Source organism: Mauremys mutica, chromosome 1, assembly GCF_020497125.1.
Source record: "Mauremys mutica isolate MM-2020 ecotype Southern chromosome 1, ASM2049712v1, whole genome shotgun sequence".
In the NCBI taxonomy this organism is placed as follows: Eukaryota; Metazoa; Chordata; order Testudines; family Geoemydidae; genus Mauremys; species Mauremys mutica.
In genome coordinates, this window is record NC_059072.1 from 123,350,928 (window position 1) to 123,375,206 (window position 24,279).

Genomic DNA, 24,279 nt, shown 5'->3' on the forward strand with positions numbered 1-24,279 from the left:
GTGATCAGTGTTTGTTTTTTTAGATGAGCAGTTCAACGGATCGGAGTTCACAACAAAAGAAAGAGAGGCTGCATAACAAAACAAAGAGAGTAATTTAGTTAAAAGCATTCTGGGATATCTCCTTATTCCCTGGAGGCCAATAAAAGCGCTGGTGTGTGTCCACACTTGATGGGCAGCGCTGGATCACCAGCGCTGCAATCGCTACAGCCCAACCTGACCAGGTGTACAGCCAGCGCTGCAGCCAGGGAGTTGCAGCGCTGGATGTGCCTTGCAGGTGTGGACAGTTACTAATTGCAGCGCTGGAAAGCCTCTACCAGCGCTGCAACTTGCAAGTGTAGCCAAGCCCTCAGTAGATTATAGGCTTTGTAATGATACCTTACAAGAGACCTTTTGCATGAAGCATATTTTAGTTACATTATATTCACACACATCAGCATACTTTCATAAAGTCATATAGAGTGCAACGTCCCAGGATGGTCTTTTTGTTTGTCTTTGTACAGCACCTAGCATAAAGCGTTCCTGGTCCTTGACTAAGGTCCTAGGTTCTATGGCAATACAAATAATAAAATAATGATAATGTTTATATAGACCAGTGCATCCGAGTTTTTTCCCTGCAAGAAATAATTAACTTTTCAAAGCAAATGTAACTTTCTGCTCAATGTGTTACATATCTCCCCATCTGCGACAAATCAACAGAGGATAGAAGCCTAACAGATTCTGGTGATAAGCATGACTAACTCAACATGTCAAAGACTCATCCTTTTAACACTACAGATCAGCGGGTCAATCTCTGCTCTCCACCTAGATGGCGGTCATGACACAAACTGCCATATAACAGCAAGAAAACTGGGGGGGGAGGGGAAGGTTTTATATGCATCTAAGGATTTTAAATGATCCTTAGATTTTAAATGAGTCCCACATTGAGAAGTAGAACTTGGTTTGTAATTAATCCACCCTCCCTGGAATCCAATCTTCTACATATCACCTTTGACTCCCAATGAGGTTGGCACCAGCTGTCCAGCAGTCCTGCTGGAGAGACAGTAACTATGAGAGTAAGAAGTGTTTTATATAAATCTCTTCCCCCTGCGTGTGGGAAAGGTAGAGGCACAATGCAGCTAGGTCCTGATTTTTAGAAGTAGTTAGGCATTGACTGTCAATGGGATAAAGGCTCCCAAGTGCCTAAATCCCTTTTGAAAACAAGACTTAGGCACGTAAATCAGTTAGGCATTGCAACGTTGAACACAGCAACACCTACATACCTTTAAAAATCTGGGCCTTAGTCCTAAGACTAAGGAGAGGTTGATTATGGCCCCCTATCTCCTGTAACCTTATTGAGAATTGTAAGTGTTGGTAAGACCCTTTCTCTTATCCTCATTTAAGTCCCTCTTACCATTGTTTCCATTCTGCTTATGGTTATTTGAATCAACTTGTATATAAATCAATTGCCTTTTTCTCCCCTTCCCCTACTGTCTGTAGACTTGTCTGTCTTTCCTTAGGTTGTGAGCACCTCAGAGCAGGGACAGTACTACTTAAATATTTAGAAAGCATCCATATAGTGCTCTCACAAATAAGAATTAATTGTTTAAGTGTGATACTTTGCTCCCACACATTGAAAGTGTACGCTCTGCCTCCAACAAGCAAAAACCTCTGATACAGGCAATCCAGCTCTGGAGTTTACCACCTGTGCAGCTCTCATAAGAGTTTTACATGAAGCTTTTTGTTACAGTTTAACTAAAGATGGCACCACTAATAGAATATTTCAGATAGGCATTTAAAGAAATTCATTATGGATGGCTAAGTTAAAATAGAGTGTTCTATAGCTGTTACTTCAAGTGGGAGCATTAAAATGGATATAGGTTTTGATTCATGTATTGTATTGCAGGGAATGGAAGCCACTGAGTTTTATTTATATATTTACATCTGTGTGTGTGTTGAGATTATTGTAAAATCAATACAAATATCTAGTACAATATATATTATGGGCTGTGTTTAAGTGGGAATAGTTACTTATCAGAAATGCAATGTACCAGGTAGCTGAAAAAATAATACTCTACTCTAAATTTACATCATGTAACTGAGAACAGAATTTGGCTCATTAAGTAACTCCACTGATCAGAGCAGAATTCAGACCAGTCATTTTACAGTAGGAAGACATGCAGAACACCACATTTCTAGAACCTTTAATATATCAGTGAGAAGCAGGGCCGGGCAAACGAGGCGCACGCCCAGGACGCACCACAAGGGGCTCGGGCTTCCCCTGGCTGGCTGTGGCCAGACTCCTCTCTTCTCCAGCCCCTCCCCTGCACTGGCCGGCTGAGGGCTCCGGCATTGCCCCTGCCCCAGCCCCAGCCCAGAGTGGCACAGCCAGGGTCGGTCACTGGTGGCACAGCCCACCGCTCGCTGCCCAGAGCAGAGCCGAGTCCCTCCCTGCCTGTGGCCCTGCACTGCTTGGTCTCCAGCAGGGGCCAGCTGGGCCAGGAGGAGCGAAACTTCCACATGAGTGAGGGGTTGGGGAGCTGGGCCAAGTGGTGGGAGGGGAAGAGGGAGGACTTAAAGTGACAGTGCACTCACTGTCTCAAACTTCCCTAACACACATGCGCGCACACACACAGGCTCTCACACCCACATTCTGTCTCTCACAGTCCCCCCAACACAGATTGTGTGTCACACACAGTCTCATACTCCCCAACACACATATTGTCACACAATCCCCCCAACATAGTCTCTCACACGTGCACACACCCACTTGTATTACTGTTATTACTGCTTGGTACTGCCTGTCAAAATGCTCGTGGTGAGCCAAGAGCAGCCAGAGGGCTGCAGGAGGGCTGTGGGCTCTGGCAAGATGAAGCCCCCACATGACAGCGTGAAGCCTCCCTTGAGCCGCAGGCCAAGCGCCAGGCACCACAAGCCACCGCAGCAGCACAGAGGTAAGTGTGGCAATACACCATATACCATGCCACTCTTACTTCTGCTTACTGCTAGCTGTAGCAGTTACTCATTGTGACATTATCTGATTAAAACATGACCACGTAGATCATTGTTGCAACTACAGTTATATATTTGCAACAAATCTTGTACAAAATGTGGCATAAGATGTCTATGAAAAGGTTATGATTTGAGGAATATGTTTATGCCATTTGTATGCATGTATCATTTTTGTATCTGAAGTTATGAGTATTGGCTCTATACCTGTATTTCAAATGTTTGCTCCTAGGGTAACGCCCACAAGGTAGTTAGCCAGCACATCTCAAAGGGACTAGTCAAAGTAAATGGCTCATCAAGGGACACTTAACTCACAATGGACCACGGGAAATGCTAGGGTGGCCAGATGTCCCAATTTTATAGGGACAGTCCCGATTTTTAGGTCTTTCTTATATAGGCTACTATTACCCCTCACCCCCTGTCCTGATTTTTCGCATTTGCTGACCGGTCACCCTAGGAGATGCCCATCTACATTGAATGGACTTTCCTGTGGACATTCCATATGAAGTATAGGTAACCTCCGGGGGAGGGGAAGAGTGGGGAGCCCATAGGAGCCAGAGGTGATGGTGGGAGGGGGAGTGCCAAAATACCAGTTCACCCAGGGCACCATTTTCACTAAGGCCAGCCCTGATGAGAAGAAAGTTGTTAGCAAACAAGTGTCTGCATCACAAAATGCACCCTCAAAACCAGCACCCCCATAGGTACCATCAGCATGGAGGGCAGTGACTCAAAGGGCCTGGAGAATAAGATACCCTTTGACCCCAGACTCATATGTTTTCAGCAGGGTTAAGGCTCATCCTCCTTTTTGGGGGCTGCTGTTTGTCCTGATAAAACTGTGCCTGCAAAATAAATTATGGGTGCAATTCTCAGTATTTGTACCACTTGTAACACTGGCAGACCAGGTGCCAGCTTATGCCAAGCCCCTAGGTCTCACTGAACACTGACAAATGTATAGCTGGAAATCAGTCTGGCTCACTTGCGTCTTGATATTGTTAAAATAGGTATTAGAGTTATAAGAATGTGTTTAGACTTTATGTAATGCTTGTAGGAAGCTGCATGTATTACTCTTACTTGTAATATCTGTATCCCATGTTATAAGGTAACATGCAAGTGTTTACTCTGTAACTATCAAAAATGTTTGCGAAGACTGTAAACCAAGCAGCCTGACCAAGTGTGAAATACTAGTTTACCACAAATGGTGTCTCCTCCCCAGCAAAAGGCCTACGAGTCAAACCATTGTGGAACATCAGTGAACAAGACTTTGTTGACAGCTTCCCCCACACCCATGAAGAGCATACGTGCAAAGGCCCTCATCCCATCACAGCTTGAACACTGGGGGAAGGGAATAAAAATCTTTGTTAAGGAGAAATTGAGATCTCTTTGCTGCTTGGAATTCAGAGAGGGCAACATTTCTAAGTCTGAGCAAGGGATCCCAAGCTGCTTGGCTTAGCCCTAAAAGACATGTAGGCCTTGCATATTATAGCAGCTACTATTATCTTTTGGAACCTAAGATTGGAGAGGGAGAGGGAGAGGGAGAGTGTGTGTGGGTGTGTGTTTACCTGCTTTCACCTTGTAAACAAGTCATTTATTTTTCTTAGGGCAGGTCTACTGTAGCGGTTCAGTGAAGATGCTGCTATGCCAACAGGAGAGCTTCTCCCATTGGTGTAGTTAATCTCCAAAAGAGGTGATATGGCTATATCAATGGGAGACACTCTCCCATGGAGATAGTGCTATCTACCCCGGGAGTTCGGTCGGTATAAATGCATCACTTAGGAGTGTAGAGATTTTTCACACCCCTGAGCAACAGAGTAATACCGATGTAAGTTTATAGTGTAGACCTGACCTTAGTTAATAAATCTTTAGTTTAGTATTATAGGATTGGCTACAAGCATTGTCTTTGGTTTGAGATCTGAAGTGCAATTGGCCTACGATAAGTGACTGGTCCTTTGGAACTGGGAGTAATCTAAATACTGTTGTGATTTTTTTGGTGTAAGGGACCATCTATCACAAAGGCAGGTTGCCTGGGTGGCAAGATAGAGGAGAGCCCAAGGGGACTGACTGACTCCATGTTATGGCTGTTATAGTGCCTGAGGAGTTCACACTTGCTGCTTAGTTCGTGAAATCTAAGTACAGAATACAGAACCTGAGTTAGGTTCTCAGACCTGAAGAAGAGCTCTGTGTAAGTGCGAAAGCTTGTCTCTCTCACCAGCAGAAGCTGGGCCAATAAAAGATATTACCTCACCTACTTTGCCCTGAGGTTGGCACTCAGGCTCGTGAGCCACTCTAGACAGCCTGACATCACTAACTACCAGACTTGCACCTGATACGGATTTGTCATTCATCCCAAGTATTAACATTTCTCTAGTTCATAAAAGCAGAATAAAACTTCATCAATAAAGAAGCCAGTGCAACACGTGCCTCACCAATCACACATTTTCAGGCAGTATGATTGCAGGGGAGTGGGAATAGCATGTACGCTACATGGATTGTTAAGCACCCCCGGTCACTAGGACTCTCTCCATCTCAGGCCACCAGCACTACTAATTTTAATTTGCATGGTCTTTGTAGTACTCAAGCTAGCACCTTTCCACTCAACGCTCAGTCTTCTACTTGACCTTTTTGCTCCTCAGAGTCCAACAAATACAGTCTATGCACGAAGCTTGGGTTCAATAAAGCCACATCACGCTAAATGTGGGTCTTACAAAGCCTAGGCTGAAATTGTGCTAGGGACTTCATGAAAGATGTAGAAAGGTATGGTATCTGTCCCAGGGGGCTAACAGAAGCAGGTAAAGACAACACAGAACAGCAAACTAAAGGAAAAAATATGCATATGCTGAAATGTTACACCATTTTTGCTCTTCTTTAGGGGGTAAACCCTGTCCCTCCCCACCAAGAGCTGCCTTTTAGGCAGTACACTCCATAGCGATGTTCCATGAGGTTTCCATCTGCAGTTGCACAGAGCAGCATTACTGAGGCGAGACAAGGCATTTAGCCACTGGATTTCTGACTAATGGATCAATCAGCCAAACACCCACCCAGGAGGCTGGGAGCTGGCATTACTCCCCCCACACACACACACGCTGATGCGGCTGCTTAACACACACACACACACACACACTTTTTCTTCTCTCTGTACCAGAAGACTACAGAAATTTAATTCTCCATTCATAAAAATGTTCATAATATACTATTCCAATTTTACTCTTAAAACATGGAAGACTGGTCTCATGGTTAAGGCACTGGACTAGGACCTAGGAGACAGGGGCTCGTTTCCTAGCTCTATCAAAGACTTCCTGTGTGACCAGCACCTAATACCCATTGAAATCAATTCCTTTGAGGATCTGGGCCTCAGTCTCTCTGTGCCTCCATTCTCTTTCCAAAACTATAGACAATAACAACAGTACTTCTTTTTTCCCACCCTTTGTGTGTCTTAGCTACTTGCATTATAACCTCTTCATGACAGGGACTGTCTCTTATTATATGTCCATACAGCACCCAGCACAAGGGGGCCACAATCATTGTAGAAGCTACCAAACAGCACTGGAATACACACCAAAAAAAAATTCCTGATTTTTTCATCTAAATTGTAGAGCTGGTTGGAAAAAAAAAATGTTGATGGAACACTGTTCTGTCGAAAAACAGTTTCATCAAAATGTGTCACGGGAATGTATCAATTTAAATAAATTTCGGTAGGAAAAGTCAAAACACTTCATTTTGACGAACTCAAAACTTTTGGTTGAATTCATTTCCACTTTTATATTATATTTAAATATTAATTGTAATATTATATTTATACCTATATGTCTAACATATATTGTACTTAAAATAAAAGTGGAAACAAAATTAATTGAAATGTTATTGAAACAAAGCATTTTGATGGTGCCAAATTGAAATGGTTCAGAATTTTCATTTTGTGGGAAATTTCAGCTTTTTGTTCTGGTTAAGAATGGAAAAAATACAATCAAAATGATAGATTTTCCCATGCAATGGAAATGCTGGTTCATGGCCAGCTCCACTACATTGCAATGTGATCTTCTTGTTTATGCATACAAGGGCTTCCTTTTTATTTTTAAAGTAAAAATACAATCATAAGGTAGAAACAGCTAGATGTCTATTTAGGTTCTTATACTGTACCCATCATTTGCATCTGAGTGCCAGAGCTCCTACGTGATCATAAGCTTATCAGCTCCAGCCGTACTGCAAGTGCAAAATACATTTTTCTAGGCTCTACGAGGCATTAAACTGACCCCAAACTTGACCTTAAATCGCTCATCCTTGGATTTATAATTTTGTTTTTTAATTAAAATTTCCCAGAGTAAATGGGAGTGAGGAAAGTGCTGCCTCAGAAAAAAAACAAAAACAAAAAAAAAAGGACAGAGAGACAAACCTGGGGAATTAAGCAGCCACTTAAAACTTCCATTCCTCAAACAAACTTACTTGGCTCATTCAACTCCGTAAGGAGCGATGTCCGTTTACGTGACAGACCTCCCGGCTTAGAGAGATATTGTGCATATTTAAGTCTTATTTATAGATCTGCCTCACTCACGCTTTGTTTAAGGAACAATTAGCCTTTGGCAGCTTAAAATAAAACAAAAAAAAACAGTCTTTTCTTCACAATCAGTATACTTGAGTTGGATTTAAAGTTACTGCAACTGTGTTAGGCTACCTGGTGAACTAAATAACCTAGACACTGGTTTATGAGGTGATTTATCTTCCTCTCCTACTGCCTCTGAAAATACTGGGCTACATGGCTACTATGCAGTCCAGACAGTAGCAAAATGTGGAAATGAGGGTCCAAATCAGTCAGGTGAAGAGAGCAGCAATTCCACTGCCTGCTCCCCACTTCCTCCAGACACATAAGAAGCACCTGTATATGAAAGAGGCTCTGTTGCTCTGGATAGTGGAAGAAAGATCTGAGGGTAAATAGGGAAAGGAACTCAGGAACAATCACACTCCACAGCATGCTCCCCTTTCAGCAGGACAGATTTCCTAGCAGAATTCTTCCCAGAAACTACTACCAGTGAAACTACCCCTGCATAGCTGCTACCAACCTAAAGGGAATGATTGCAACCACTGCCACAGAACATATTATAGGGTATCATGACTTCAACACTCCCAGGTGTGCCCAACATCCCAAGGCCACTGACTCCAATTTGATCTGACCCCTCCTCCACCAAACCTCACCTAGCGAGGCACCATTTGGGAAACGCTGCTTTATTAAAGTCACAAACAGAAAAATCAGCCTGTGACATTTTTACCACTGTGACAAACTGCAACCCTAGCTGTATGACACAAACAAAACAATTCAACAACAAGAGGTCCTAACTGAGAAGAAATACAGAGCTTGCAAAAACAGGAAGAGTCATCCAATTATTTGAAGGTGCAGAAAACAGGGGAAGTTTTGAGATAGGATTTAGAATTCCAAGAGTCAGCAAAACAGAGATGTGAAATGAATACCAGAGTTACAAGTGGAAGGAGAAAGACAAAATTTAGACATGGAGGAATACATCATGGAAAGATGTTTGCAAGCAGATGAAGTGAGGGAACAGGAAGTAAGATGAAAGGTATGAAAGACACTGAACACCAACTGCCTTCCAATAACATTAAACATTTAAGTGACAGACAAAAACCCACAGAAATTCATTGTTAAAGCTTCCACTCCATCCTTACTTCACCACAAAGTTTCCTGGGGTAGGAGTCTCAGAATATAAAGAATCTTACATATGTTCTGCAACACTTAGGCACAGCAGGGTTAATTAGCAGAGGATGAAGTCACAGCCTTAACAGTGAATTTTGTTTTCTTCCATTGGTATAGATTAGACCTTAACTATTAGTTTGAATATAGTGCTTGGTGTTTAATAGCCACTATTTAAAAAACAACCCACACTGGAACTCTTAGGTTTGGAGCTGCTTTGTTCCAATATGTGCCAAGAGAATCATTGTGGTTCATACAATCCATAAGACATTTCTAACGACAGATCATTAAGGACACATTTGCTTTGGACTTGCTACAAAAAAAAAATCACTGGCACTGTTTTGACTCTCACATTGACATCAGTGTGGACTACCAAAGCCTTATGTCACTGTAACAATGCTGGTTTTATAATAATGTATTATCAATGTCATTTTATATGTATCAACAATAGAATTTTTCAATAGTGGATATTTTTCAAAATAAAACTGAAAGGATGATCCAAAACATTCAGGTTAGTGACAAATCCTGAAGAAAAGCTACTTCAGTAAGTCATTTTTTAAAGACAGAAAGAGAGAGATTTGGGAAAAATCATCTACAGGGAATTAAATGTCTGATCAATGTTAAAAACAGAAAAGACTTTAGGCAAATCAAATCCACCACCAAATGGATAAACAAACATGTAATTAGACAAGTGCAGCTGAAGAATTAACAAGTTGGTTACAAAGTGGAGCAAGAAATTCAAAGTTTTCACCCCTGCATGCCTTTATCAACGATTGTAAAGTATGATGTACAAAGTAGTGTAGAACAAGTTTAGGAGCTGCAGTTAAAAATAATGAACATATTCCCTTTTCCTAATGTGTTTGTTTTAAAGAATTAGATTTCTCTGTGAACTAAGTTCTTGCAAAATGTAAGTGTATTGTTTGGGGTTTTGTTTTGTTTTTTTAACTACAGTCTTAAAGAGCCCCCATGCTGCACTCCTTACAGGATAGAGCAATTTTGGGACACAAGTCTATAGTCATCAGACAATATTTCAAGTGGATTTAACAGACATTGTAAGTGCTCAGCACCATCCAAGTGAGGCCCTTGGGTCTTCATCCTGCAAACACTAACAAACACATGCTTAAATCTAGGCAATTGAATAGCTCCATTGAAGTTAATGGGTTTAGTCAGGTGCCTAATATTAAGCAGTGAATACCATACCTGTTTTCTGGATCAGGGTCTTGTACACCAATGTGATACAAATGTTAATAGCATTACTTATTAAGAGATATCAGAAAACCTAGCCAAGCTCCATATTTTTGTGATGCCTATATTAATATTTTAGCATAAGGTTTTAGTAAGAAATTATTCTTTTCCATTTCACAACAGAACCTGAACACTCAAGTTGTTAGAGTTTAGAACCTATGATTTCTATTTCTATTCTTTTCTACTACCATGTTATCTGACCAACTTCTTCAGGGTGCTCTCAGAGGTGGGTCAAGAGGAATGCCAAGACTATAAAGTCTTGCATAGGCACACAATAAGATTCTGGCCCCACTGAAGTCCACAGGAGTTTTGCCAGGATTTCACTCATACACACTAAAACCCAGAAGGTTCTAAATGCTTCTTGGTTCTAGAATCCTGAAGGCTCTATGATAGTGAGTTCCATTGCCCTGAGGTATTTAAATATAATAGGATTGTTGGATTTCAGGTGCTGGTGGTTTAATTATTAAAAGGGTGACAAACAGCTGCTAGGGTATACGTCTTCCAGAAGTTTGAATGCTCCCAGGACCGGCCAAATGCATGTGATTAGCAGGTTTGGCTCAGTAACAACAGCCCCAAGAAGGATATACTGCTTTTTTTTAAAAAAAAGAATAGGCCTAACTTTAAAAAAAATTCCATGGAAACTTTCTTCTTTCTTTCCAAGTACTGATTTTGAACTTCAGAGAGGGCTAACCTTATTTCCTAACAATCAGCTTCTGCTCTAGCTAGTAAATCAAGTTGAGGAGGGAAGGGCTGGTGTGAGAATAAATAAAAGAAAGTGTCGCTGTGTAACAGCCTTTTGCCAGCAAAGCTGCTAAAGTGCTCTACTTCCCCAGGCCTTTTCGAGAACTTTTTTTTTTAAATCACTTCCTACTTTTATCTCTCGTTACAGAAGGTTGTGAAGTTGCTGCTGCTACACAGCACATTCCTCTCCCCGCTGTTTCCTGTGCTGCAATGTTTAATGCTCTCTCCACGGGTCCCTGTCCTGCAGCGAGATGTCATAGCTTGACATTTACATGGGGGGGGGGGGGGAGGGTCCCAGAAAACAGCTACATGCGCCGCACAGAGAGAGCGGCCACCCACACTGAGCACATACACACACCCCCAGCCCTTTCCTTACCCTAGGGTGCTGATGAAGCCGTTGACTGAGCCTTCCGCGTAGAGGGACACGATGTCCCCGATGTACAGAAAACTGGACATTTTGTCAGACATTTTCGCTCATTTTCCGTTCATTCCCCCGGTCACGGAGCGGGGTGGGGGGGGGGGGCACCGCAGCGCACGCGAGGGGGTGGGGCCGCCCGGCGGCGATCAAAGCCCGACGCTTGTTTGCAAAGCTGCGAAGGGGAAGCAGCCAAAGGAGAAGCGGTGGCAGCAGCTGCCTCCCCCCGGCCGCAGCCTGGCATGAGCCGCCCGGAGCTGCTGGGCGAGCCTGGATCCTGAGCCGCCGCCGCTGCCGCCTTCCTCGAGCAGCGTCCTTCTCCTTTCACCGCGCCGCCCCCGCAGCTGCGGGAGATCCGCGCCGCGCTGCTGCTGCCGCTGCTGCTGCACTCCTCCGTCCTCTCCTCATGTCCTTCTCCCTCTCCTGCGGGATGGGGGGTGGCTGGTGGCTCCTGCCTCCGCTTTCCCCCCTCGTCCTCCCTGCTTCCCCTTTCTCGTCTGCCTCTTCGGGGCTCTTGCCTGCCTCCCCCCCGTGCTCGGCTGCCCTAAAGCGCTCGCAGTTTTTCTCTCCCACTGAACTTTTTGCAAAGGCTGCTTCCCATTGAGCCCCCGGGAGGAGGGACTCGCGCGGGCGTCCCCGCCAATCAGAGCGCGGCAGCGTTGGGGGGCGGGCAAGGAGACTCAGGCGGCCGAAAGGCAGCAAGCGGGGGAGTGGGGGGTGTTCCCCAGTCGCACCGGCCAGTGCCTATGCAGGGGCGAGATGCACCTAGGGCTGCCGGGCATCAGTGCCAGGAGCCCTTCCGAGCTGGGGTGGCCCGCTCTGTGCCCAGTTGTTTGCAGGGCTGTATTTCCTTGACATCGGATTTCCCCTTCGCTCTCTCTCATCTATCTTAAACCTCAGCTTCACCCGTTATCCTCGTGTTCCCCTGCCCACAACACTGTGCCCAAGCAGAACTTTCCCAGTCAATCCCTTGCTAGGCTCGCTTCCTGCTGCTGTTTGACCCCACACACTCTCACTTGTAGAACCCGGCAGGCTCGGGGAGAGAGTGGAGCAGAGGGAACAGAGGAAATGTAGAGTTTTCTCCTACTCTGCTTTTTGTCAGGGCATCTCGTCTTTCGCGCGTCAGCATTTCCGATGCACTTAATTTGATCCTCCATTTAATATGATGCAAACCTCAGGCACCGAATCATTTTTATTGAAAATAACTTCTTGGTCACCCATGAAACTATTGCATACATTTGCAGTTTAGTACAGTTCCCCCGGCGCGTAGGTTATGGTCTCATTTATTTATCTATTTAGTCACTTTAATAATTGATGCCCTGCATGACCTGTACAGGCTGAGGGTTGTTTGTTTACAGGTTTTACAAATAATCTACCTGGGATTTTTTATATGCTATTTCCTTGTTGTGCATGTGTGTATATATGTTTTGTTTCATAGTGTTTATATTTTATATAAAAACAATAAAAATAAAGTTTTCTTTAAAAAGAAAATAACCTCTACTATTCATTCTGATCACTTTAGGAGGAATTACTGGAGCAGATAATTCAATACCTGACTCTAGAAAGTTGCCATTGATTTAATAAGGATGGCCAAAATTCTGATTAAGAAATAGAAGGAGCTCCAGAAAGACCTGTAGCATAATAAAATATTACTGTAATTTAAGACCTAATCTTGTAGTCTCCACTCAAACAAAAATTCCCAATGAGAATTTGAGTAGCGGAGCACAAGGCCCCAAAATTGTTATTTTCCCTTTGCTCTTGCCTGTATAAAGCAGGACGATGTTCGATGCAAGCTGTGACATGCACCCTAGTGGTCAAATGAATAACATGATCAACTGCTTACTTCAAAGTAATAAGAACGTGCATTTGCGTGAGAGAAGCTCCAACCTTTTGGGAATGAGTAACAAACTGAAAGTGTGCCAACTTTATTTTCCACTCATTTAACTTCCCACCTTCACAAAACCAAGTCTTTTCTCATTCTTTATTAATGTAAACATTTACATCGGACATTGCTGAATCTTTAATATAAGGGCAAGAGAAAGCTTTACCCATTTAGCATTTTAAGAAATGGATTCTATAACATTCCAGATTCCTCCCTCTGCAATTTCTCATTGTTTTTTCATTTTGTGTCCTTTTAGTATTACATACTTACTTAAAAACCATCATCACAAGTTGGCATTTATATGTTGTCTGCTTGTGCAGTCTGAATAGAGTAGATAGAAGCAATGTAAAGGATCAAATCTACAATTTAAGGGCTTGGAACTAGTCTGGAATATAAAACAAACAGGAACAGGTATGGGAAAGAAATATGGCAGTCTCAAAGTCTAATGTAATGAAACTTTAAAATGTTAGACTGTTACATGGGGCCTACCTTCCACCAAAGATTAAAAAAAAAAATCAAAGAGGATGGGACAGATCTTCAGCTAGTGTAAAATGTCTTCATTCCATCTGAAGCTATCACAACGTATACCAGCTGAGGATCTGCTCCAATGCATACATTCCTTAGGGAAAAGACAAGAAAACGTTGGAAATATAGACCGACAGTAGGCACACTATGCCATATAATGGGGAACTGGTTAAACTTGTGATATATGTGCAAGGTTTTCAAAGAGTCATTATAAAATATTTGTGCAGTCAAATTTGAACAGCTCTTTGCAAACCCAGAGCCCATGCCTGCAAGGAAATCTGCATGGTTTGTACCCATAGAGAGTCCCATTGAAGACTACAGAACTTTGTGCAGGCAGAGAGGTCCATCCCAAATAGATCCAATTGCAGGTCCAGAGAGCATTTGGTGAGAGAGATGATGATTGGGATAGTGTTTTAGGAGTAGTGAGAAGAGTGATAGAAGACAAGAAAAAGACAGAATAGTAAAAATTGGAAGTTAAAAAGAGTGTAGGAAACTGGAGGAGGAGGAGGGGCAAATGAGAGAGATACATAGGTGGAGCAAGATTATGTAGAAATTCCTTCAGAAGTAGATAGACTTCACTGTGGAACTGACTAGTAAGATGGAAGAGTGGAGATATGGAGGCTCTTCTAAGTGAGCAAAATAAACATATGAAGCCTGGTGTGGACAACATTGAGTTAGACACTACTGAAACTGGTTTGTCACCAATTTATTAATTCAGCTACAAATTAAGTATTATTGCATATTTGATTGTAAACTCCCCAGGACAGGGATTATCTTTTCTATATTCTGTGAAGTGTCATGCACATAAATGGCCCCGCATCAGTGTTTATTAATAGCAGAGGAAATTCTGAAGTTCCTCAAGTCAATGGGAGTTTTTCCTGAATAAAAACTTTAGAATTTGGCCTGACCTCAACTACTGTTCATTCTGGGCCAAAACTTGTCATACGATGGCCCTGGGAGTAAATTGTCCTTTCACAGTATTTATATACACAGTATCCTGTTATTTTGAGTTTCAAGAATTCCAAAAGTGTGGGCTAACTAAGATTTTATTCTTTTTTTTTTCTTTTAATACTAAGGAATTACTTATTAGGGCAGAGTCAAGGCTGATAGGCCAGAAGTGGTGCCACTTGCTGTGTTTTGATTTGCAGAGTATGTGGGCACATTGGATTGTCTCTTTTTCAACAAGAAAGCCAATGCATGGATCCCATCTCCTTTCATTTCTAGGCCAACTGTTCACATCTGGGCCTAGTAGGTGGTAGTGACTGAAAGTTGTTACCCTCTCTCGGCAGCTCAGTGACATATGTGAAATGAATTGACAGTCTCCCCCCACTCCCTCAAAAGGGGTGCCTACAATTAATGATAATTAGCACTAATTAACTCTGCTTAAAGGGTGCTTACAAAAGGGAAGAGTTAAGGCAAATGCTCCAATCCAGCAAATATTTAAGCACATGCTTAACTTGTAACATATGAATAGCCCCACGGAAGTCACTGGGCAGCTCACGCTTAAAGTTAACTACACACTTAATGCTTTGCTGGATTGGGACTTAAATCAGTATGATGACTAAATTACTCGTATTCCTAGGTGGATTCTCTCCAAAATAGGATCAAATCTGTTGGTCAAAGGGCTGACTGGGGAAAATAATCTGACAGAAGTTGGCATTACCAATGCCCCTTTATGGCGAGAAAAACTTCAGATTTAAGGGTTGCTCATATGGCACCATTAATAAGTATTAATCCTCTTCTAAAAATGGTTGCTCATCTCTGAATGTAAATTTTTTGAAGATGGTGGCTAAAAAAATAGAATTGAACTTGACATGTTTTTCATAACAAGCCTATCAAGAAAAAGGAGAATATGGTCCAAGATGATGATGGAATCAGAGCCGGATTAACTTTTTGTGGGCCCAGGGCCAAACATATTTGTGTGCCCCCAATGGGGCAAGATGCAGGGAGGTGGGATGGTCAGTCTCCAGAGTGAAGGGCAGGTTGGGGGCAATGAGGCACAGTGCGACAGGAGCAGCCCCACTCTGCGTAGCCCAGCAGGAGGGCACTGTTTACAAACCTGCAGCTGCCAGACACACACTGGCCTGCCCAGCCCCGTGCTGCCAGCATGCCCCTTCCCCTTGAGGGCAGGCCTGCACCACACTGCCCCCCTGCCCAGTGCCCCACCCTTATACCCAGCGCCCCCTCACCGAGAGACCTCCCACCACAGATCTCTATGCCCAGCCTTCACCCCATCCCAGAGACCTCCGCCGCTGGCCTCCCACCACAACTGCACAGCACCCTGCACACCACACCGCTCGCCCAGCACCCCCCACCCATAGACCTCCCTACTGCCCACCACCTTCCTCCCAGTCCCACCATCACAGCGGCACAGGACCCCATATTCCTGAGGGGATTCTGCACCAAAAAATTAAAAATTCGGTGCACAATATTTTAAAATTCTGCAAATTTTATTTGACAATAAATAAAAGTGGAGGCTCCAACATGGCAGTGAGGAGCACAGGCCACTGGCTGCAGTGTGTCAGGGCAAGGGCCAGGCATGCCTCAGAAACATGACACACCAGGTGTGGGTGAGCAGGCTCAGCCCGGCAGCAGGATCCAAGTCAGAGGGACTTAGTGTGGGTGGATCCGGGGGTGGGGTGTGTGTGGGGGGGGTGTTAAGAGCATTCTCTGTGGGGCAATTTGGGTGAAGGTGGCTCAGTGGGAGATCTGGATGCACAGAAGCTAACCGCGGGGGGGGGGGTTCCAGGTGCAGGGGCAATGGGACTCTGCAGGGGATACAGGTGAAGGTGTTTGGGGCTCAGCGAGGGGGTCTAAGTGCAGGGGAGGTGGGGTTCATTTGGGTTGGGGTCCAGGTGGCTCGGGCTCAATGGGGAGGGTGTCGGGGGGGCTCATCATGGTGGTACAGATGCAGGGGAGGTGGGGCTTGTCAGGGTGAGGATTTGATGGGCCTTCTTAAGAGGGGAGCCCCAGCTTCTGCCAAGGGGATGTCGAATGCTGGGCTCCAGCTTCCCCTCTGCCCCCACTTCCTCCATCCCCTTCTCTTTCCCATCCCATGCCCCTTCCCCACTGCTCCATCTCCTCCCCAGGCTTGGGGGGTAGGGAAGAAACCGCACCCCAGCACAAGCTGGCAGAGTGGAGCCGGTTGGGGCCGGGTCACTCGACTTCCTGCCACCTGGTGATTGCAGGGCGGGCCCGACCTGGGGTGGGGCTGGGGCGGATCAGGGGTGGGAAGAGGCAGGCCAGGGGCAGAGCAGGGGCAGGGGCAGTTTTCCTGGCCAGCTCAGGGCCGCCCAGAGGATTCCGGGGGCCCGGGGTCTTCGGCGGCAGCGGGGCCCTTCCGTTCCGGGACCCACCGCCGAAGTGCCCCGAAGACCCGCGGCGGGGGCCCCCCTGCCGCCGAATTACCGCCGAAGCGGGACCTGCCGCCGAAGTGCAGCCCGGTCTTCGGCGGTAATTCAGCGGAGGGGGGCCCCCACCACGGGTCTTCGGGGCACTTCGGCGGCAGGTCCCGGAACGGAAGGGCCCCCCCGCCGCCGCCGAATTACCGCCGAAGACCAAGCTGAACTTCGGCGGCGGGTCCCACTCCGTCTTCGGCGGTAATTCGCCAGCGGGGGGTCCTTCCGCCCCGGAGCGGAAGGACCCCCCGCCGGCGATGACTGGGAGCGAAGAAGCTCCTGCGCCCGGCCCCGCAAGAGTTTTCCGGGCCCCCCGGAGCGAATGAGGGGCCCCGAAAAACTCTCGTGGGGGCCCCTGTGGGGCTCGGGGCCTGGGGCAAATTGCCCCTCTTGCCCCCCCCCTGGGCGGCCCTGGGCCAGCTCAGCCGGCCAGGGATTCAGGCTGGCCGGGGCCCCTTCTGACTCTGGGCCCGGCTCCATGGTAAACCCAGTACTGGATGGAATTGTGTGGTCAGATCATTTGGTGATTATCTGTTCTGTTCATTCCCATTGGCCCCTGTCGGAAGACAGGATACTGAGCTAGATGGACCACGGGTCTGACCCAGTATGGCTGTTCTTATGTATGTCCTTCCTCGAGCGTTCTCCGCAGTGAAAGTTAAGCAAAACTTGTTGATAAAATATGAGTAAGAGGGGATTTGTTTTTGTTATAGTTCTTAACCTTGGAATCAGCCTCAAGGTGGGGGTGAGGCTGCTGAGTCAATAGACATAACAAGTTTTCCATTTTTTTCCACCTTTGATAATCCCTTGTTGCAAAGATACATGCTTCTCTGTTAAATAGTGCCCAGATGCAAAAAAGTCACCAGTTAGTGCTGATAAACTGTGCTTCAGTGAATCAACTACCCGGCTGAGAGTATGCGTCAGTGTCTTTTCCTGCTCAAATTTCTTTCAAAGTCTATTATTTATTTTCATACAAAGAGCAGTTTTAGATTATATTTAGAGGGATGTCTAATATGAAATCCGGGGAAAGAAATGGCAATACCATGGATCCAATTTTGCCATAGTGAAGTTTGACCATTATCTCCAAATCCCTGATCTGAATGCTTAAATCAGCTTTTAGGCATAAAATATAGGCAATTAATTACCTAAATGTCAATAATAGCATCCAAATGCAAGATTTGAGCATTCAACTTAGGTGCAAAATGCTCTACAATTTTATTTTTAAACTTTATAAAACAGAAATTAAATATGCTGGTATCACATTCTAACTCCTCCTCACTCCTAGGAAGGTGTCAAGTATCAGAGGGGTAGCCGTGCTAGTCTGGATCTGTAAAAGCAGCAAAGAGTCCTGTGGCACCAGACTAACAGACATATTAGAGCATGAGCTTTCGTGGGTGAATACCCACTTCGTCGGATGCATCCGACGAAGTGGGTATTCACCCACGAAAGCTCATGCTCTAATACGTCTGTTAGCCTATAAGGTGCCACAGGACTCTGCCACTCCTAGGAAGATGCTTGTGTTTCCTTTCCATCCTGTATAAACTGAAAAGGTTCCTTAGAGAAGCCTGGTATTTAATTGCTATGCAAAATACTTAATTCAAAAAGCTTTCATCCTGCACCTACACAATACACCTCTTGTTTAAAACTATAGAAACACAGCATTCAAGTGACAGCGGACCAGGGCAATTAGAGGCTTATACAATAAGCAGCATTGATGTTTGTTTAATGGAAGCAGAGTATATTGCTTTCCAGCTGCAGGAGAAAAGTTGGAAAGGAATGTTGATGAAGCATAGTTTAACAGCTAGAGATGAGACAGGATCAAAATCCTGAATCCAAACACCCCTGAACTTTGGAAGGGAGGTGGAGCATTAGATTCTGGACCCTAAATCTTGCTGCTATTTCCTGTCTTCAAAATGAGTCAGAATAAAACCAGACTCCGAACACTCCAGAAGTTTTTGATATTTGAAAACCAGATCTGAATGTTGTGGCTTGGGCCAAGCTGTCGCTGTAATATTTCAATAGATTTATCTCAAGCTTGGTATAATTAAGGATGATTTAAGACAAGGTGGTCTTAGTTTTTAGAGGTAAGCAATTATGTCTTCCTATAGAGGCACATGGTGTCTAGTTCACTGTGAATGTTACCTTAAAAATAATCTATGTCCTCCTTGATTATGATAATGCTACAGAATTTTTGGATGCACAAATAAAAGAAAGGAATGACCAAGAGGACCTGTTTTAAGAATGGGTCAGAGAAAGAGATGATGGATTATTCAGCACTACTTGTATATGAATAGATTTATCATTGGCAATGCTTTATTTTATTTTGTTTACAATGAACGCCAGAATACAACTCTATATGACTTCTTGGTTTATAAATTTTAAAAATAGCTATGTGGGTTAATTCTTGTCCTTTTTTCTCCTTTTGGGGTTAACTTGTCTTTTTTTTTTAAATCAACACTTTGGTATTGATTAGTACTGAAAATTATGAATAAAGAGATTAATTTGCTGAAAAAATAAATATTTTAACATGGTAAATGTGATTTGTATAAAACTATTCCATTAAGAAACCCATGGAACACATAAAATAATGCTCTAATGAGTTTTACAAGGATCATTATTTGGAAATAATTCAGATCAAGAAAGAGATGCAAATGGAATATAGAATCTTTCACCTCTAGCTTGTCAATTTATATCCAAGTCATTTTGGAGTGACAAATTTATGGCTACCAGATAATATAATAATATCTAGTTATGATTTGTAGGTCTCAAAGCTCTTTACATGGAAGTCGGTATCATTATCCTCATTTTCCAGATGGAAAAACTGAGGCACAGAGAGGTGAAGTGATTTGCTCCTGGTCACCCAGCAGGCAGAGCCAGAAATGGAACCCAGATGTCCTTAGTCCTGGTCCAGTGCTCTCCAATTCAGTTATCTGTGCGAATTGACTTTGGAGGGCTCATTCTAGTTCCCACCATAACTGGGGCTGTCTGGTATCACTGTCATTCTAGGCAAATAGTAATGAATGGCCATAGAAAATGAATAACCCTCTCAACTCAGGCTGAGGAGGGTGTGGATGAGTTTGTCCGCCACTACCTGTGCACAGTAGTTGCCTAAATTATAACGTCTATGCAATATATGGGACAGATTCACTTGCTCCTCTCAACATTGAATTTATACATGCTAATTTTTGCATTTTTATTTCAGGATTTGGAAGTTTGTTGTTTTACTGTAATATTTTCTTGAAAATAGCAAACCCAGAAATAATGAAAAATACTGCCAACTTAGTGTCTAAATAAAAAGGATTTAGACAAACACAATGGAAACCTTTCAAATAGTAGAATAAAGCAACAGTGATGTAAATAAATTTCTTTCGGCTGTTCTAAACCATTCAAGTGAGAATATGCTCCAGTGCAATATATTTAAACCTGTTCAAGTATTTTTCTACTTTTTAACTAACCTCGTTCATTCAGAGAACCAACATAAACATCTATCAAAGCAGAAAATACAATGTTCCCTTTCTTTAAAAGCATCTGTGCAGAAAGCACACTTTATTTAGAGGATTCAGGAAGTAGAAGCATTGCCTTCTAGCAGCTCCCAACCGCAGGGCTAGCATCAGGAAGCAAACCAAAATGAAGTTATTATTCCCTTGTAGATTGAGGGCCAATAGTAAAATTAAGTTTGCATTCAACCACTGCAGAATGCACTGTCAGTCGCAAGAGGCTTGTCAATAAATTAGGTTTTTATTTTTTCAGGGTTTTTTTTCTCTTGACTGTATAGAATGAACTATTTTTTTATAAGATATAGATAAACAGACATTGTTTTAATTTTCTCTTTTATAAGCATTTTAGAAACCCTCAAAAAGTGAGAGCTACCACGTGCAAGGTTTAACCCTTAGAACAAGGGCAACAAATAGAATCCTCCTCAGTGAAGGGAATGAAAAGGAATATCATCATTTTTCAGCTTCTCATTATAGGGGTACCAGTCTCCTCCCTAGTCTTGATCCATCACTTCCACACACAGAAAGAAGAGTGCCACTTCATAATACCCTGACAGTAATTACTTTAAGATGCCTATAATTACTAAATTCATAGAAGAAAAATTAATTGACAGTGATTAACTACATTACATCTACACTGTAACATGCCCCCCCCCCAAATAAAATAAAATAAAATAGTGTATTGCATGTAAAACAAAAGGGGTAATAATTCTGGTTGAAATTTTCCAAATTTTGACTGAGATTTTTTCACTGAAATTAAATATTTCAATGGGAAAAAAGGACAATTTTTTCATAAATTCCCATTTTTGGACCAGCTTTAGCAATAATGAGTTCCATAATGCAATTAACATTCCAATTATATGAATCAGTGGTAATTAGTTTTCAAAAAGAACAAAACAATCACTATGGTGTAAAATCACTGTAATTCAAATGCAACTGCCATGTAATTAAAGTCAGTGTCTTATAAGACAGTGGTTCTCAACCAGGGGCATATGGACCCTTGGGGGTGTGCAGAGATCTTCCAGGAGGTATCAACTTGTCTAGATATTTGCATAATTTTAAAAAATGCTACATAAAAAAGCACTAGTGAAGTCAGTACAAACTAAAATTTCATACAATGACTTGGTTATCCTGCTCTATATACTATACACTGAAATGCAAGTCCAATATTTATATTCTAATTGATTTATTTTATAATTATATGGTAAACATGAGAACGTAAGCAATTTTTTCAGTAATAGTTGCTGTGACACTTTTGTATTTTTATGTCTGATTTTGTAAGCAAGTATTTTTTAAGTGAGGTGAAACTTGGGGGCTTGCAAGACAAATCAGACTCCTGAAAGGGATACAGTAGTCTGGAAAGGTTGAGAGCCACGCGAATAAGCTGTAAGTCGCAAATTCTCCCTAATTACTCTCTATCCTTCACCACATTGAACGCTATACAGGCCTCTTCAACCTAGTTGATGAAAGCCTCATGCTTTAGGCCTGGCTGAAAATCTTCAGTCAAAACTTTTTTTTTTTTAATTTGGAAACTGAAAACTGAGGTTTTGACTAAACAAAAGTTTTCACAGCAAGTGCTTTCCTCAAAATTTTTTGTCAGAAATCTGAAAACCCAGAAACTGAAAATTTATTTTGGTGTCTTTGCTGGTGTAACACATTTGAGCCCTGGCAGATTGAAAGGTGTAATCTCACCTCCTTTAGCTACATAATATTTAAATGGTTAAATGAGGTGTGCACTTAATGAATTAAAGAAGCAAACCACTCTTTCAATATTTGTACATGATAAATCATCCAGAGGACTTAATTTTTCTTGCAAAATGCTTTGGGTTTTATTCATTGTTGCACTTAGAGACAAGTTTTATATACTTATATAACACATGTAGGTAACAGTAAAATAGCATCATTTAAAATGATCACCACCCATCTATTAATCTAGAAAAAGCAAGAATCAGCAGCAGAGGGGATAAATTACTCCACTGGTGGAGAAAGACAAATAATACTTATTCTGCTATATCTGCACCCAGGTAGGAGTTAGGATCAATAATTCCTTCTTCTTTTTCTCAGTACAGAAGGTGATATTCACCCCTGGGTAGAAAGTGAAACATTAAATAGTCAGTGATGATAGTAAAGACTTATAAGCATCTGCATATGGGAGAATCTGTATCAGCTTTTAGGAAGAAAACAACAAGAGCTATATATATATATTTATAGACATAGCTTTAGTGTTGGAACTTGAATTTTCCTGATCTGTGCTACATTAAATTATTACAGCACTGACACCGTGATTTAATATTAAGGTTACACACAACAGCACTTGGGAAATGTAAGATTCAGTGGCTCACCACACCAGCCCGGATAGTCTGTGCATCTATTTCAGTATCATGTCTCTGACTGTGGCCAGTGTATGATTTTTCAGTGACTGGATCATAATTTTACACCCAGAATTTCACTTAAGAGGTGATTTAACCTGCGTCACATACTCCTACTGCCTGCCGCTATATTACATCAAGATACGATCTCATTACATTTCCTATGTTGAGCAGGGGCTAGTCTATGCCAGAACACAAGTTAGATGGGAGATTGCTCCCACAGGCTGGATGGGAGAATGCTAATTTCTAAGGGAAAATATGAATGTAAAGACAAGTTGAATTTTCCTGTTTAAAACTATCTATATCCTCACCACATTACAATTTCCTCTCTGAGATCCAAGAGAAAGAAACAAACATACTTAAGATGTAGATACATGAGGCGGTTTCCCGTAGCAACGGTATGCTTCTGGAAACTCTCAGAACATTCTCCTTCCCACTTGGGGCTATTTGGTGGCTCTATAACAATGCAGCGAGGGATAAGCAATTATCTATCTGAATACAACATCGCAGAAGGGAGTAAAGCAATTGCTAAGGAACCTCCATTGTTGTGGAAGTGGCAGACACTCTGGTTCTTAAAGGTCTTGATTGCACTAGAGGAACTTTGTATGCATTGGAATACAAAAGCAAAACAAAACTATTTTTATTGCATCTGAGGAGCGGACGGGTCCGCTGGGGTATATATCCGGCGCCATAGCGGCGCCACTCCAGGGGGCGCCCAGCCGGCCCGCCGGAGTTGCTAGGGTAAAAATGTTCCGAAGAGCCGTGCACGCACGGCGCGCACACCTGACTGGAATGCATAGGAGCAATCACTCAAAGAAGAATAAGCTATTGCAGCGGTCAGAGCCGTGTAGATTCTGCAATTATGTGGCTGTGGAATTTGCTGCAAAATTGTGCTCCAGAATCTAATCCTTAAATACCATACACCCATTCTCATTCCACCTCCTAGAATTAACTCTCTCTGGAGCCACAGGGCCACTCCATAATTCTGTGGCAGGAAGTCTCTGTCCCTAGCTGCTGTTCTGAGCCTCATTTCCCTCCCCCCCCCCCAACACTGCTTGAAGCAAAAGATGGGTCATGGCATCAGGGAAAGGCACCTTCCACCTAGGACAGAGAAGAAGAGAGGGTTGCCAGCTTGGGTGGAGAGGAGGAACCTTCATTCCAGGAGCCATAGACCCTTAGGCCACATCTACACAGCCTGAGAAGTAGGATTCCCCGCCCAGGTAGACACAGACACAGTAACTCTGCTTGAGCTAGCGCCTAAAAATAGCAACGTGGCCACACTGGCTCAGACTAGCCATCAAAGTATGTACCTAGGGGTCAGACGGGATTGTTCTGAGGCAGCTAGCCCAAGCCACTGTAGTAACACGGCTATTTTTAGGCACTAGCTCAAGCAGAACTAATGCATAGACATCTACCCGAGCTGGGAATCACACTTCCCAGCTGCTGTGTAGACATACCTGTCCCTTAGTGACCCTAGGTAGCTAAAAGAGAGCACTATATAAAAGGATACTACAGTAAAGTGGGCCATACCAG

General features: G+C 43.2%; 1 protein-coding gene across 2 annotated transcripts in view; it reads right to left on the reverse strand.

Annotated features, from left to right (window-relative positions):
- The window catches only part of ITPR2 (inositol 1,4,5-trisphosphate receptor type 2), a 340,900-nt gene extending 329,547 nt beyond the window's left edge, over positions 1-11,353 (reverse strand). For both annotated transcript variants that reach the window (XM_044993884.1, XM_044993892.1), the window contains exon 1: positions 11,043-11,353. In XM_044993884.1, the coding sequence (XP_044849819.1) occupies positions 11,043-11,134 (92 nt within the window). In that variant the 5' untranslated portion in view covers positions 11,135-11,353. The remainder of the gene's footprint in view (positions 1-11,042) is intronic.
- Positions 11,354-24,279: the final 12,926 nt, after the last annotated feature.